At 43.2% G+C, this 18,193-nt stretch overlaps 1 protein-coding gene across 1 annotated transcript in view; it reads right to left on the bottom strand.

The window, feature by feature from the left end:
- The window catches only part of SV2C (synaptic vesicle glycoprotein 2C), a 146,588-nt gene that overhangs the window by 37,585 nt on the left and 90,810 nt on the right, over positions 1-18,193 (bottom strand). The window contains exon 4 of the mRNA XM_018566623.1: positions 6,090-6,241. Coding sequence (XP_018422125.1) covers positions 6,090-6,241 — 152 coding nt within the window. The remainder of the gene's footprint in view (positions 1-6,089; positions 6,242-18,193) is intronic.

Below are 18,193 nucleotides of genomic sequence, written 5' to 3' on the forward strand. Positions count from 1 at the left end.
AAGGAAAACAATGGTCTCCTACCCTGCTGGTTCTGCTTGGGATCCGGAATTATTTGTGATATAAATTCAATAGAGGACCACACAAATTAGTGTAATGTTCTTCAGTTGACTTGGGATCTGCATAGTTTGAACCAATAATGTTTAGACTTTTTTAAATGAGAGAGCAGCAGGGTCACCAAATCTCTTACACACACACTATAATAAATGATAGTTTAAAGAAGAACTCCAGGAAATGTAAAAATTAACCCTTAAGGGTTAAGTGCTCGTTTTGGTCTAGGGGCTAACATAAAGAAAATATACTTACCTGATCCTCAGTCACACTTAGCTGCTAAACCAATCTCTACAGACCCTTCTTCACCGGGATCTGGGACCCGTGATGTTATCACATCTAATGCAGCTGCTATAGACGCATGGCCACCGAGGGACATTGTACTGCGAGAGGTAAGTGCTCACCGCCACAAGATTGAGGATCAGGTGAGTATAATTTAATTATTTTAGCCCCTAGACCAGAACGAGCTATTAACCCTTGCAATGCGAGGATAGCCCCACTGCAAGGGTTAATTTTTACATCTTCTATAAACATATCTGACTTTCGTTCCAAAGCTGTAGAATCTCCATTTTCTTGTCCTAGTATGCCAGACAATTATCATGAAAAATATTGAATTCTAATGAATTTAAGTGATAGTAATCAGAATATAAATTCCCTTTTATTATCTAGATCAAGCTGACTGGAAAAACTGACAGCACCAACAATAATGGTTTTGGGTTACATTTGTTGTATTTTTTTAAGTTTAAATGTTTTCAACTGATGTTAAAATGTTTATATATAGGCTTGGGTTTAACCATTTTCTTGTAGTTGCCATAAGGGTTACCAGGGAACAGAACTGCTCGTAGCAGGCCAGCTTCATAACTCTTATGGTGACAGCATTTCCTTAGACAGCTATAAACTCATTTTCAAAAAGCAACACTGAGCATATAGCAGAGCGCTACTCCAGACTCTACCAATTTATGAATGGTTGTGATCAGTGTCAGTCACTGCTATTCAAAAAAATATGAGTGCCACCTCCGCCATTGCTGCCTGCCCTCCGCTTCAATCTTTGAACCCGTCAGGTAACGAAGGGAAGGGGGAGGAGTCCTTTGACGTCACGGACATCGACGTCAACGGACTCCTCCCTCCTTCTTTTCGTTACCCATCACGGACAACTACATCACCCGACTCCTCCCCCCTTCCCTACGTTAGCCGACAGAGCCCCTCGGGGAGGGGGGGAGGAGTCCGGTGACGTTGATGTCCGTGACGTCACCGGATCTCCGACGGAAGCCGGAATATGTTTGCTTTACAAATAAACATTTAACAGGTTGTGTATCCATAACATAAGTGTCTCAGAGCATTATGGGTTTTCTAAAGAGAAAGCACAGTAGGAACTGTTTGCTGTCAGACTCTCTCCCTCTGATTGAAACTCCAAATGGCTGTCTGAGCAGGCAGGGAGGAGCAGGAAGGGAAATGAATCAGTTCTCTGTACAGTATAATATATTCAAATCTATGTGTGTGGTGCTGAAAAGTAGAAATCGGTAACTCAGAGGTAATGTAGTGACATGCAAAGACCCTGAAATGTGGCTGCCTCAACCATATGCAGGAAATCTGCAGTCTTTTTGTTTGAGCACTCCTGTCCCAATGATATATCACTTGTGCAGCCATCATATGAACATTTTTATAGCTTTACTGAGTACTGTGATTATACATGCCATTCAACAAAAAGAACAGGTGGGATCAAATTAAAAAACAAAAGGGGAGAAAATAATAAAACATTATGGCTATTTTCCCTATTATTGTTCTTTTCAATAATATCACATCCAAGTCCCTTGCGTCAAATAAACCTCTGTGTCTTGAAGAAACCATTCTTGCTAATGACAGCTCTGCTTTGTGTTCTATAAACCCTTGGCTGTGCACTCAGGCAGCTGCAGAGATAGGAGAAGTCCTGAGCTATGAGTAATGAACTGTGACATGCCTGAATGATTTCACACAGAGTAGTCACTTCGGTAATAAAACTTAGCAGATAGTAGCAATTCACTGTACACTGGTTACATAATCCAACACCAGCTACACTCGTTTAAGAGACAAAACCGACTTCCCAAATGAAACAGATCCTAAGGGAAAAAAGTAATGGCTCTGTGTATTGTTTGACCCCTCGCGCTGAGCATTATGTCTTCCCTTTCAATTCTTATTTGCTGTACAATAACCAATCAAAATCCAAGTATTAGCTGAACGGTATTAAACTAGGAATCCCACAATGCAGCGCTTGAAATGGTAATGTTAATCTGACCTTAAGGGCTAGTTCACACCATCCTCAGTGTGTTCCGGATCGATTGTGACCGCAACGCATGGGATCACATTCCGGCTGGCTCACTTTGTCTTGGGGTGGGAGGAGGCGTGGTGGTGCATTGAACTCAATGGCACTGCAGCTATGCCCTCCGGCCGCAATGCGATCGGCCGCAGGGGAAGGCGTGGCACATTAGTGACTGCGTTCCGGTGCAATCAGAAAAAATAGTGCGTGCCTAAGGTGACAACAGTGCTGAGGTGCCAGACCTTGTGGTGCCTGGAAGTACCCGTGTTAGTTTTTAAAAGAGGCATTGTCAATTTGTCAGGAAGGTATAAAACAACCGTCTGCTCTCTCACTGTCCTCAATCAATTGGTATAATTAAATGGGCCTACTGGGTATGGAGGAGCATGTGACCTCTGCTTGTCAAAGTGTTTGGGCCAAAGTTTCTCAACCCTTTTTTAGTCATTTCACCCTTTAAAAGAATGCTAAATCTCGAGGCAATCTTACATTTAAGAAAATCCAGGCAAAGTGACCCATTTAAGGGAGAAGAGTTATACCTTGTCACAATTCCCTGTGCATTGCTCTGGCGCCATGTATTGCCCCCTGTCTGAGGAGTACGGCTTCCTGCCAATCCGCTCTAAGGGCTTCTGGCCACCATGCCTGGGCCAGATCTGCAAACACTGTGCAGTGATTTTTTGACATGTTTTTGAGGCATTTGTGACGCATTCCGGTGCATTTTTCTAATATTTTTAGCTTAAAATTAGCTTTTAGGTGCATTCCAGTCAGTTTCAGCGAGTTTGCATGCATTTTTATGCATTTACATGTGTTTTGGTGCGTTCCAGACCAGAAAAAATAGTGCATGCAGCATTTTCCCCCCTGCACCGGAACAGACTGCACTTGTGTGAACAGAGGACAGAAATACCTTAGGAACACGTTGGGATGCACTTCAGGTGCAGACAAAAAACGTCTTGGTCTGGATCTGGTCTGGACATGGTGTGAACAGGCCCTAAACCTCTGTTATAAATAGCCAGTGCACTTGTTGCTCGGCATTCGAGCAACGTGTCTATACACTTCGGCTGGACCACTTTGTGTTGCTTGGAACTTGTATCCTTAGGATCCCTGCAAACTGCTACTGCAAGTGTTGCTGTTCCGTGTCTCCTTTGGATTCCTTTATGCTCCTAGTGAGATCCTCCACTTCCAGCAAGTGGACTGTTATCACTATCTTCAGTGAGCTCTTTGCACCTGTGCTCTCTATCCAGCTTCTGTGTGGTTGCTTGTCTCTTTTAGCCTGCTTCTTCCGAGTATCCTGGCCAGTTGTACCGTTACTGACTCTCTGTTGTTTACCAGTGCTCCTATCACATTTATGGAATTCCTCCTCTTTTCCTCAGTATACTGTACTCCTGATCAGAAGAGTGTAACAAACTTCACCCGGGCCTGCCTTTGTATGCTGAACCTCGGTGCAGCATCTGTCTCACTTCTCAACGCTGCAGTATCCTGTCGTCTGTGCCTGCGCCGGTGTGTGTGAGGGCTGCAACCTGGGAGTTGTCCTGCAGTGTAAGATCCGCACCTTCTGGGGCTCTGGTGAAGACCCGGAACTTCATAGACCATGTGCCTCTAGCATGCCCCAAGTGATGTACAGTAATTTCAGCCCCTGGTTTCCCTGTGACCTGCATCTCAGGCATAATTTCAGCTCAGCCTATACTGACCCAATCTGTAAACCCCAGAGCCTATATTCCCTAGTTCCCCGGCTCCCAGACCGAGACATACTTACCTCTCTGTCAGATGACTACTGACACCAGGTGTGTTAGATAGTGCTTCCCCTGCTGTTGGATAGTGTTTCCCCTGCTTTCCCCTGCTTTGTGACTCCTCTCTACAGGACACAGTAAAGATGTGCTGCCAGCGAGAAGACCCACAGTGGCCAGCGGGGGACCAGGTATCCAACACACCCAGAAGTTATCTGCGGCACCCAGAGCTGTGCAAGGAAGCAAAGGATTCACTTAACCCCTACCAAAGAGATAAGTACAGTATATAAATTCTTTCTTTACAGTGTCCCTTTGCCTGGATTGTTTTTTATTCACGTAACAGTCGCTTTAAGTAATTTAGAAAAAGACACTGTATGGGCCCCAGGTGTCAGGAGCCCCTTGCAGACAACAGAACTGTGCTCTTCATACCATGTTCTGACTCATAAGTGTACATGGTCTTTAGAGAAGCAAACATTTTCAGTTGACTAGAGTACACATATGCACAGTGTTATTTTCATGCTGTCCACATTTCCTTCACATTTATTGATAAGCATCTCTTGAATACATTTTCCTTAACGTCAGTTTATTAAATAAAACATCTGCCCAAACATTTTTCATTTCACTCGGGGCAATCTGGATGTTTTAACTTTCGTATTAGTGGTTTTATTTTCGGAGAAACAGTTGGTGCATTTCCATTTATTTTCTTTCCTGTAGGCTAAGTGCAGCAGTTTGTGAGCTGGGTGAATTAAAGTGAACATAAAGTCATACAAGCAAAGCTCATTGTACTGTCTGCAAGTTTCATTATTTTTACTTTACTCCCTAAACCTGTTATATCTGCAAGGAACCAACTAATCCAAATTAAGTTTATTCATTGGCTTTACCATAGCCCGATACCTGAATAAGTAACATGGATCCTGCCAAAGCCCTTGACTGTTGAAATAGAGTTGGCATGTTCTATCATATAGCAAGCTATGCTCCAAGCATACTAGGGGGAGCTTGGCGTCCATGATTATTTGAGTAACTGGCATCCCCATCAGCATCAACACTGAAAAGTAGCTAGACATCCTACATTACTTTCATACCTGCAATTCCCTAATTAAAGAACGCATTGTTATTGCTAGACCCAGGGCAGGGCATGAGCTTGGGGTTTCTGCTAAGTGCCTTAGCTCTCCTCTGCAGTAACTATTGTCATATTCTAAAGCCTTTTTTCTCAACTGGTGGGTCGTGACCCAAAAGTGGGCTGTGACCCCATGTTCAGTGGATGATCACACGTCTTCCACTTTTCTAGGTGAGAGAATCCTCAGCCTCCTCCCAGCGCAGCACTATTAGTTCTCACGCCCAGCAACTATTCATAGTTACATAGTTAGTCAGGTTGAAAAGAGATACAAGCCCATCGAGTTCAACCTATAAAGACCTACAGAGAGAAACATTCAAAATATGTTGCCCGACACTGCGTGTCAACATGAGGTGGGGTGGGCTGGAAGTATGGCCCAAAGGGAGCTCCATTCATATGTGCATTGCTTACAGCTCCCTTGTGTGCCCTGTAGAGATGCCTGGACTGGACGGACATCACATTCTGGCTCCCGGAACCTCTACAGTACAAGGACAAATGTGGGCCCTGAGGTTACACAGGTTGAGAATCACTGTTCTAAAGGATGATTTTGGGAAGGTGTTCTAAAGTCTGTGTCCCCTGGGCTTTGGGCCAAAGGGGGTTGTGTGTTGAAGGAGTCTGCACTGTTTAGAGATTGCTATAAAACAAGGTTATAGAGTTCTCTCTTGGCTTTTTCATTATGGTAAACAGTAATAGGCACTGTGCAGCAACCCAAATGGACCACATGGTCACATGGTTTTGTGAAAAGAGTCTAATAGGTCTGATTCACAAAGGATGGGCCACAAAATCAATAAATCAATCTTTGATACAGCTAAATGACTAATTGAGTCAACACCACTTCATCTCTTGTTCAAAATGGCACCATAAAGAGGATTCTTCTTTCCTTGTGACAACCTGGAGGGAGAAGATTCTGCTTACCGTAGTGTGGGATTATGGCCCAAGCCATGGCTGATGCATATATTCCACCTATCATCCAAAACATACACAACCAGCTCAAGTGCTCTCCTCGCTTCTCTCTTGCAAGAACTTCCGAAAAATAGGAAAATGCAGTTGGTAGAGCTCCTCCAATCCTGGAAAAGTTATAAGATATGATAAAGTAAATTATATACAATAGGAGAAAGGTAAATGTCAATGCAGCTTATGTTTGTAGTTAATAAAATTGTCATGCACCATAATTTCGCCCGCCGAAACATATTGGCCGAAAATGCCACTTTTGGCAAAATGCCAAAAGTGCTATACCTCGGCCAAAATAGGGGTGCATGCCTTGTTTCTCTCCTCCCCACTGGGCGCTGCTCTGTGTCCCCTCTGACCCAGTGCAGCGTCCAGTAGGGAGAAGAGAAAGTGTCACAGGAGGCCGAGCGGTGCGGGGGAGGAGACCGATGTGAGCGGCCGGCGTCTCTCCTCCTGAACCGCTCAGCCTCCTGTGACAGATTAGGAGAGCGGTAGTGTGGGGGCGGAGTCAGTTCTCAGTGCTGTCACAGGAGGCTGGGCTCTCCTCCAGCACCACCCCACTCAGCCTCCTGTGACAGATCAGGAGAGCGGCAGTAGTTATAGACAAATTTCTTTACTAAACAATAGCCTCAAACTATTTGCCCAAATCCTAGCTCTAAGAATAAGTCCTATACTACATCATATTATTTATCCAGATCAAACCGAATTTGTCTCCCATAGAGAAACCAGGGATAACACTATCCGTACCATTGATCTCATTCATAGAGCTAGGACTTCGGGAACTCCCATGTTGATCCTGTCTACGGGCGCTGAAAAAGCATTCAACAGAGTGGCATAGGACTTCCTAGGTGGGACCTTGTTCCACATTAACATTCCCCAACAGTTCCAAGCTTGGTTTGGAGCTCTTTACTCTAAACCATCGGCAACAGTTAGAATTAAGCGTCATCATTCTTGCCCCTTTTCTATTACTAATGGCACCCGTCACGGATACCCTCTTCCCCCTTATCTTTATCCTCACTCTTGAGCCTTTTCTATCGCACATTATGAATAACCCTGATATCACGGGCTTACAGGTGGGAAATTGTCTACACAAGGTTGCAGCCTACGCTGACGACCTTCTGTTCTATATAACCAAACCACATACTTCTTTACCGAATCTAATGAAAGAGTTACAATTATATGGCTTCCTGTCAAATTTCAAAATTAATTTTCAGAAGTCCTTTCTACAGTCAATTCAACCTAACTTCTCCTTCCATTGGGCAACACAAGCCATTCATTATCTGGGTAAAGATATTACCCCTAATCTCGCTCATCTCTTTCACTGTAATTTTTTGCCCTTCTTCCGCTCTCTATGTAGCGACTTGGAAAATTGGCAGTCCCATGCATTTTCCTGGTTTGGAAGGTGTAATTTTCTGAAGATGACGCTACTGCCTTATCTCCTGTACCTTTTTCGAACAATGCCGATTTGCATCCCCAATTATTTTCTTTGACCTATACGTTCTGCTTTCATTCAATTTATCTGGTGCGGAAGAGCGGGCAGATTAAAAGGGACCTTACTGACACGTTCGAAGGTGAGCAGTGGAGTGGGACTTCCTGATCCATCATTTTATTATTTAGCAAACCATCTAACCAGAGTTGTAGACTGGTGCAGACATGGACAGCAAAACATATGGGTTTCTGTTGAACAAGACAGTTCCTTGGATTGACAACCACTTCATAACATCCTTATCTAAACATCCCCTAATTGGTCCTACCGTATCACAAATTCTACTCTCTAAGTTCAACCCCTTGTTGTCCCTCACCAATGTCTCCAATACTAGGCCACCCTACATTCACCCCTGGTTTTACAGATAAGATATTCTGCACCTGACGTGAGGCAGGACTGGAAAGAGCTTACCATTTTTTACGCTAAAACTCTTGGAAAGACATCACTATCCTGCACTCGGAATTTCAAGTACAATGTTTGGATCAATGGGGACGATTACAGCTTTCTCACTTTCTACAGTCCCAACCTAATTCACGGCTATTCTCAAGGACACGCTCTCCTTTCGAGATTCTGTGTTCAGGTCAAGGCATAGTTAGGGGTACCCTCTCCAAGGCCTATCAATTTATTCTCGATGATTCTGCTGACTCAGATCTACCTTTCATTAAAAAATGGGAACGAGACTTAAGAAACTAATTCTCAAAAGATCAAATCGATCAGATTCTATTCTTTGCTCACAAAGCATCAATTTGTAATAAATATCAAGAAATCACCAATAAAATCATGACCTGCTGGTATAGGACCCCTTCTTTCTTAAAACATTTTTTTCCAGATCACTCTAATATCTACGTGAATCTTATTCCATATTTTTGGGAGTGCTCATTGATCAAGCCTTTCGTGCAACAGGTCCTCGGTATAATCAAGGAACTCACTGGTTTTGACTTGATGAACAATCCAGCAGCCATCCTCCTGAATCTAACGCCAATGTCCAGAAAGAGCTATAATAACTCACTATTGAAACATTTATTGAATGCAGCTCGGGGGCGTGTGTCCCTAGCACCCTGAAGCAACAGAGTAAACAAAAACAAAATCAGGAATATGGAGGACCTCACATCCAGGGCCGTCTTTAATATTAAGTGGACCCTGGGCAAGATTTTGCTGATGGGCCCCCACAACCCACCCACCTCCATTACCTGCCCCCCACTTCCTGACGCAGACCCCCCGTATCCATCTACATCACCTTCCCCGAAAACTAAAAACAATATATGTGTGTGTATAGCAGGGATCCCAACCTGAAAGAAGCAATTTCAGGGAGGTGCCCTTCTCATTTCAGGGAGGTGCCCTCTGCCCCCCCCCCACCCCAACCGCAGGGGGGGGAAGAGCACCCCCCTGAAATTATGACAGATAGCAGAGGAAGCAATAGCTTCTTAATCCTATGCTGTTTTTTTGGGGGGGGATTTCTGACTGACGGCGGCTCCAATGTCAGAAAAAAAAAACAGAGCAGGGAAAGGTTTACTCTGCTCGATTGAGCAGAGTAAACCTTTTCAGGAGAAAGTGTTCCTCTCCTCGGCCGGGAGCCACTATCTAATAGCGGGAGACTCCCTGAGCGTCCGGGAGAGTTGGGATGTCTGGTATAGACTCAGGACTCTGCACCGCAATAAACTCAGGAGTCTGCAATGCAATGGAGTCTACATTACAGATTTTTGACCCTATATTAGTCTATATTATATGTAGAATGCATATGTTGAAAATGCAATGCACCATGCAGCAAGTGTTTGGGTCCATGCAATATAAATGCAATATGGATTTTACTAATTTAACCACATACTGGCACATTTATTCTGAACTATTTTTTAAATCATACAATATGATTTAAATTAAAAATCTTATTGTATGATTTATAAAGTAGCACAGAACAAATGTAGCACCTCATGGTTATATCAGTAAAATCAGTGATGCATTTACATTGCATGCCCCCGAACATTTGCTGCATGGTGCGTTGCATTTTTAACAAATGCCTCTGTGTATATTATATCTAGAATGCATATGTTGCAAATGCAGTACACCCTGCAGCAAGTGTGCGGGGTCATGTAATGTAAAAGCAATAACGATTTTACTAATATAACCATGTATTGGTACCAGGGGCCTAACAGCGGCCCTGCTCACATCAGCCCTCTACAACAGGTCTGACCTTTTCACTCCAACTTGGTTTTATTGGGAACAATTTGTTTCATCTGAAGAATATATTACCCTACTTTAAGATTACATGGTTTCCTTTTCTTATCTTCTTACCTTTCTGTTAGCTTGTTTTTTCCCTCTATTCCTACTTTCTCTTTTCTGTTACTCTTTTTCTTCTCTGCATGCCTTGGTCATTACTGATTACTGAATGTCAAATAATACTTAAATGTTAAATGTTCAGCAAACCCTAATTCACATGGTAATTTGTCACAAACAATTTATGCTAATCTGTCACTCACTCTTCTCTTGTCTTTGTTCACCCCTTTTCTCTTTTCCATGTTCACTGAGCCCCTTTCTTTTGTCCCCACTCTCCCTTCCATTCTCTTCGGGTTCCCCTCCTTTTTCCCATCTTATCCGTCATGACAACACCCTCCTTACAATAGTCCCCCGAATCCAATATATGTTCATGGAGAGGGAAAAAAAAAAAGTAAACTTCACCAAATGTCACTCAACTTCATTACATAATTAATTCACCGATATGTGTTAAAGTTCTTATTCAGTCTCTTAAGAAACCGTATATATTGTTTATTATATTAAGACCTTTGTAAGTTGTCATATCCTCTTTCTTTTCATTATGCCTTAATCATTTCTTTTTTACATAAAACTGTTTGTATATAGGTGGATTTAACTTGTTAAATATAAAATGTGAAAAAAAAAAGGAGAACGGCAGGGTGGAGGCGGAGACAGCTGTCAGAGGAGACCAAGCTCTCCTCCGCGCACTGCTTGCTCAGCCTCCTGTGACAGAGAGTCAGGATGGAGAGCGGGTACAAGCAGTCGGTGATCAGTGATCTCTGAGTGTTTGTAAATTATTGAGGACATTGTATGTGTCCTCAATCCCTTTTTCTATTTTAAAAGGGAAATATCAGGAGTCTGTTTAGACCCCCAATATTTCCCCGATGCCCCCAACAGTAAAGTTAAAAAAATTTTTATTTAATAAAATAAATAAAAATAAAATATTTAACAAATTTGAAAAGGTTTTTTGAAAATTCAGTTTCGGCCTGACATTTTTTTAATTTTCAGTTTCGGTGCACCTCTAAATAAAATATTTTTATGATTATTATAATAGCTGCTCTTAATACTCTACTTTTTTTTACAGACAATCACATTCAGCACGTGTTTACTGTGGCAGGGCCTAGAATTTGCAGACCCAGAGATTTTTTACCTTTTTTAGGCTCTGCATTCGAGCTAAGTAGATAACATTAAATAAATGTTTTAAATGATACAACATGATCTATTCGATTTTACACTCTGCAGTATTGTACGCGATATATTGACATTTTATATACATCTAACTTGCTGCACCTAAAAGGTTCCACTTAGTTCATATACTCATTGGATCATAAAACAAATCTTATGAATATTCTCATGGTCCATGATCTACACAATATAAATTGAAACTGTATTTAGTAATAATATGTGTGGTGGAAGATTACTATTGACTTAGGATTCAGCGTTATTTATGACTTGTCCAAATTCCTATTATCTAAAACATGAAAAATGGGTATTGATGAATCTGACACACAGACTGGAGTAGATCTTTGCTCCATAAATCACTGATCCAGATCCAATAATACATGACACCTGTTATTATAATTCATTATTTTGTGAAGATTTTTTTTCGGTGAAGTAATATCTGCAATGTTTTGTGTAGACCTACAAAATCACACGGATTATTTGAAGCCCAGTTAAAGAGAACCTGTGAGGAAGGACATATAGAAGCTCCAAATGCTGTCTCGCTTTTCTTGTTTCAAGCTCTTGAGTCCATCATTGGCATCCTTCACTTATTCACAAACATTACGGTCAATGGATGAACGCGCATACAAACACGCAAAACCGTGCACAAAAATGTGCAACATGCTTCTGCCGCGCATTTCCTGGCATTTCCATTAACCTCTTAATAGTAAAAAAAAGTAGTAAAAAAACGGACGGACGGCACTACTGCATTTGCGGGTTGCCGTCTCCAGACGGCAATTTTTTTCTGCTCGCGCGCGCCCCCTAGCGGGCACGCACGGGCAGAGAAGACCCGACCGTTGCACACACCCGTTACCGGGTGAGCGGATGTCAACTGGTTAAAGTCTATGGGGGGGAGGGGGGAACGAGCTCTAAATAGCCCAAAAAAGTTAATGTACTTTTTTCTGCATTTGGCGTTTTGCTGCTCAGGTGTGAACAGGGGCCATTAAAAATCATGGGGTTTCTTCTGTTGGGCATTTTAAAGCACTTTTTCTACTGCTCAAAAATGCCTTGGTGTGAACCAGGCCTTAGTAGTAAAGCAAGCACGAGGATAGCATCCTTGGAACTGGCACCTGTAAACACAAACCAGCAATAACAGCTGCCATTTCCTATCAAATTCAACCTTTCTGCAGTGATACCGTGAGATATTATTTTCATACTTTAACTACTTGAAGACCAAGGTGTTAAACCCCCTTCCTGTCCAGGCCAGTGCTGAGGAATTTTATTTAGTCATGCAAAGCCGCAGCTAAATGAATTTTATATCATCTTTCTTTAGGTGGTATTTAATCACCACTGGGGTTTTTTATTTTTTGCTATATAAAGTAAAAAGTACCGAAAAATGTGGGAAAAAAAACAGTTTTCCCTACGTTATGTCATAAAACATTACCCAATTTTTTGGTAAAATATGAAAGACGGGGTCATGTCGGGTAAATAGATACCAAACATGTCAAGCTATAAAATTGCGTGCGCCCGCAAAACTGCAAAAAACTACCATGAGTAAAATTGGCCACATGCGACGCTTTAAAGCTTTTACCGCTCATCAGTTTAGTTTTAACAGTGATTGATAGCCCTAAAATTATTGCTCACGCTCTGACATTTGTGGTGATATTTTAGGTTATTTTTTAAAAACTTATTTTTTTTTATTTTTTTTTTAGCAATAAGATTTTATTGATGATAAACAATACAGCTTAAAAATCACTCATCTCATAGTTCTCCTTTAAGTAATTAGAAAAACTAAGAAAACATATTTTTTACACTTTATTGCATAGGGGGCTAACAATCAAATATAGCGTAACAGGTCCTCTTTATGGAGACATCAGGGGACCCCTAATGTCACCTAGGGACCCCCAAAGAAGCTGAATTAGAAGTTGTAAAACCCATCACTTCCACAATCAGAGATCGGAGGGGAGATAAGTAGGTGGAAGTGAGCTGATCTCCCTCCAATCTGATCTGGTCCTGGGCCTGCACAGGGGACAGTGTGGCCCGAGAAAGCTGTCAGCGGAGGGGGGGGGGGGGGGGGGGGGGGCGCACACACTTGCAAGTAGCATACAAGCGATCAGGCAGCTCTATAGCCGCCAGAGCGTTTGTATGTAAACAGCCACCGCCGGCTGTTTAAAATGATGACAGTTTTCCACTTGTGCACACCGCCCTGTTTCTGACCACCTTCCATCCGGCCGTTTAGTAACTAAATGGACGGACGGTCACTTCCTAGATGCGGGTGGGCATTTTTAAATGTCCTTTCCCTGCTTCCACTCATGGGGGGTCCCTAGGTGACATTAGGTGTCTTAAAGGCCCCTGATGTCTCCATAAAGAGGGCCTGTCACTGTAAATTTGTTATCACATAGGGGGATTTTTAGTCCCCTGTGTGATAGCAATAACGTTAAGTGTAATCACATATAAAAAAATATTTTAAAAACACACACGTAAACACAAAAATGCACTTACATGCAAAGATACATTTTTATATATAATTTTGATGAAATATGGCACACAGGGCTGTCCCTATAATAAGGCAGCATGAGGAGGTTGCACTAGGCAGCATTTCATTGGGTCACGTGTGGGGAAAGGCAGCTGTGCCTGCCACCCCCAATTCCGGGCAGAGCATTCCAGATTGGTAAGAGTTTTTAACAACCTGTAACATTTTGGCTGGCATTCCAACCAGATTCTGATAACCAATGAAAACTAAGTTAACAAGTCACCAGTTAACTAAGTAGTAGTGCGGTGTACTGTGCTGCAGTGTGTTGATCTGCGATGAGGTCCAGTGCGCCGTGAAAAATTGGAGCATGTCTGCATTTTTTCACATGGGCACCACACCACCAGGAACGTGCAGTAAGGTCTATGCTAGGTGAGACATTCCCCCTGCCTGCCCCCGCCCCCAGCCCGGTCACCAAGCTATGTGTGGAGGAGGGAGAAGGCAGGAGACAGGGAGGTGCCTCTCTGTCCCTCACTTGCTCATCACTGGTGAGGCATCCAGATAGTGGATCTCAGTGGGTTTATTTATGTATTTATTTTTGATTGGACAGCTTGGACCAATGGCGCTTTGTCATTGGTCCGAACCAACCGCAGAGCTCAAGCCTCTAAGACCAAGTAGAGACTGTTCCTGCTCTGGCCTCACTATGTTAGGTTACACAAGCAGTGGGGAAGCCCGTTGCTGTGTAACCTAATTTAGCTGTCAAATGCCAGATGAAGCGCCGCCTGTAATTAACAGGCAGCGCTGCGTCCATGACAGGCTTTCCCTCCTGTGTAACCTGTTACAGGCCGCTCTGAATGGAGAAAAAGATGTCAGCTTCAGACTTGAAGTTCACAGCTTTTACTTCCATTATACTCACGTGCCTCCCCTGACCGCACATCCCTACACACCACAGATCACACCTGTATTGTGTTGTGAATAGGGCACAATGGTTTTCTAGGTGCTCTAGCGGTGGCTGACGTTGTTCAGTTGCTGAAAAACACCAGTCACCGCAGATAGTGTAAATGGGAAAGTGCCTCCAGCAACAGTCATATAAAAAATCTGTGGCCAGGTGAGACTCATTACTGAGTATCTGTGGCCAGGTAAAATGTGGACCTAAGAATGGAGGCTTTTCCCAAATGTCAACAGAGTCTCCAGGCTCCAGGACCAAAAGCATGATTTATTAAGATCAGAGAGGAACAAAGTTTGTTTCTTCCATAGCAGACACATATCCCGGGGCAAATCCTGGGGCCCCTCACTGTGTGTAGGTAAGAAACCTAGGTGATATACTGTATGTATGTATGTATGTATGTATGTATGTATATATGTGTATATAGATATAGATAGATAGATAGATAGATAGATAGATAGATAGATAGATAGATAGATAGATAGATAGATAGATAGATAGATAGATAGATAGATCTATATACACACTATATTGCCAAAAGTATTTTGACGCCTGCCTTTACACGCACATGAACTTTAATGGCATCCCAGTCTTAGTTTGTAGGGTTCAATATTGAGTTGGCCCACCCTCTGCAGCTATAACAGCTTCAACTCTTCTGTGAAGGTTGTCCACAAGATTTAGCAGCGTGTCTATGGGAAAGTTTGACCATTCTTCCAGAAGCGCATATGTGAGGTCAGGTACTGATGTTAGACGAGATGGCCTGGCTCACAGTCTCCACTCTAATTCATCCCAAAGGTGTTCTATCGGGTTGAGGTCAGGACTCTGTGCAGGCCAGTCAAGATCCTCCACCCCAATCTCGCTCATCCATGTCTTTTTGGACCTTGCTTTGTGCACTGGTACACAGTCATTTTGGAACAGGAAGGGGCCATCCCCAAACTGTTCCCACAAAGTTGGGAGCATGAAATGGTCCAAAATGTCTTGGTATGCTGATGCCTTAAGAGTTCCCTTCACTGGAACTAAGGGGCCAAGCCCAACCCCTGAAAAACAACCCCCCCTCTCATAATCCCCCCTCCCCCAAACTTTACACTTGGCACCATACAGTCAGGCAAGTATCGTTCTCCTGGCAACTGCCAAACCCAGACATGTCCATCAGATTGCCAGACAGAGAAGCGTGATTCATCACTCCAGAGAGCACGTCTCCACTTCTCTAGAGTCCAGTGGCGGCGTGCTTTACACCACTGCATCCAACGCTTCATTGCACTTGGTGATGTAAGGCTTGGATGCAGCTGCTCGCTCATGGAAACCCATTCCAGCCTGTAGCTATTGACTCTGCAGACAGTTGGGGACTTCTGTGCACTGTGCACTTCAGAATGCGCTGACCCCGCTCGGTCATTTTATTTGGCCTACCACTTCGTTGCTGAGTTGCTGTTGTTCCCAGTTGCTTCCACATTGTTATAATACAACTAACTGTTGACCGTGGAATATTTAGTAGCAAGGAAATTTCACAGAACACCTGAATCCAATGATTCGGAGGGGTGTCCCAATACTTTTGGCAATACAGTGAATATATAATCATAACAAAAGGAGGGGAATCCCCCTCTTTAATGGTTGTCCTTGAAACAGCTGTCCTGTCATGGGTCCGTGCACAGGTGTCCCCACACCGTATGCAGGTACCCACACGGGAAGACCAAACACGTATGACCACACCGGACAGGGCAAAATGTGTTATATACAGTTTATTCGTAAACAGCACAACCAAATAAAACGCCCAAAAGCAAACCTTAATAAGTAGCGTCAGTGGCGGACCTAATAACCAAAGGGACCGCCGAAAAACTGGGTGGGATTACGTTAAAACGTGTGACCACGTCACCGGTCACACATTCTAGCGTAGCCTCAAACTTTGATAGATCACATACCTACCTGTAATCATTTAATCAGAGAAATAGATTATAATATGGAGCATACCCTGCCCCCTCACTGGGAAGCCCGTCGGCAGTGCGGGGCCTCGGTGTTCGAACACCAGGACCGTGCACTGCCCCATATTGCAGGACCGGACCCCACTGAGGCTGTGGGGGTGCCCAGGACCGGACCCCACTGAGCCCCCCCACAGCCTCTGGCCCTTGTGCACCAGCACCGGCTGCACCGGCGGTAGTTCCGCCACTGAGTAACGTGACCCCAACCAAGCACATACAAAAAGTAACCAAAACTAGGAGCAAACCGCAGAATACCCACACAGTGTATAACAGGGCAGGAAAACCTGGGGAGCAGAGCAACAGGACTCAGGAACATAAGCAGGTAACAGGACTCGGGAACATAAGCAGGTAACAGGACTCAGGAACATAAGCAGGTAACAGGACTCGGGGATTTAAGCAGGTAACAGATCTCAGGAATCGCAGGAAATGGCAACAGGACTGGGGACTCAGGATTCACAGGAAACAACAAGATACGAAGCCATCGTCCTGACTGCAGGGAGGGTTTTAAATACCCTCCCAGGAAGCACCAGGTGATGGCTAGGTGCTGGCAGCTGGGAGACACCCGCAGGTGACCCCTTTACCTGCAGGTTGCAGCTCCACCCAGTGGTGGTCTGGTACCTGACAGTTCCTGGCTGCCTGGAGACACCTGCAGGTGAGCACAGGAACTGCAGTGCTTAGCTCCAGCGCCACCTGGAGGTGCTCTGGATCCTAACATGTCCTCATTAGAAGATTTCCCCAACTCTAAAATTTTGGATTTCACTTTCTTGGTCACCAGTACAGAGGGGTGAAACTCGCCTAGACCAGGAATAAAAATTTGACACAGGGTCTAACCCTTCCCCACTTTATCCAAAATTAAAAAGAAAGGTTTTGCCTAGAGATACACTTAAACCTCATCTATATAGGCACAAAAAAATGAGTCTACACATCTTTTCAGTTCTATAACCATGCTAATTTGAATTAATCTGTAACAAGTAATTGGCCATAGTGGAGTTCTATTTCACAAAAATTATTATAACTGGTAAATTCACCTGCGGATCATTTGCTGGAAATTTAAGCTTGTGTATTGTCTGTAAAAGACGTATTAAAGCCATCCTTCCATTTAATTAAAAAGTAATATGTTATTTCTTTAAATTGAGGAGCTGTAAATCATTAAATATACTAAATAACATTGTTAATTAGACATCCCGGGTATGTATTTATTTCCTACTTAGGGTATGATTTCCCATATATTGTTTGTGGATAGCTCCCGACTGTCCCTCATTTGGAACCAAATACCTCTGTCCCTCTTTCCTGTTCAGTTGTCCCTCTTTTTTGGTCTCATGTATCTATGAGAAATGTATTAGTTGACTTTACTGCACTAAGCCTTTTATTTAACCTATAAATTATTCAATTTTTTATTTTGAAAAGCTAAAAGAAAGGAAAAGTAGTGATGACAGTTTTGAGTTAAACCAATATTTTTTGTGCATTAATCCTCATGGTCCATGTTCATGGAGGTGTGACAGGGACCTTCCCTTCCCCTTTCCTTTTTCAAAAAGTATGTTGATGGCGTACTAAATATATGCAGTGCCCAAGTGCGGGTGTAAAACGCAGTCTTGGCGTACATTTGTGTGCACAACTATACTTACACTTCTGCTCAGTGGGTGGGGTTTCAATAGCCAGCCTGCTATTGGCTATTGCAATTTGCAATAGCCAAAAGCAATACAGTTTTACCACGGGGATCAGTAGGTGCCAGATAACTGGGAGTTTACTATACTTCATTGTTTCCAATAATCTAGCATGTATAACCAA

Source organism: Nanorana parkeri, unplaced genomic scaffold (assembly GCF_000935625.1).
Source record: "Nanorana parkeri isolate BGI_ZX_2015 unplaced genomic scaffold, ASM93562v1 scaffold964, whole genome shotgun sequence".
In the NCBI taxonomy this organism is placed as follows: domain Eukaryota; kingdom Metazoa; phylum Chordata; class Amphibia; order Anura; family Dicroglossidae; genus Nanorana; species Nanorana parkeri.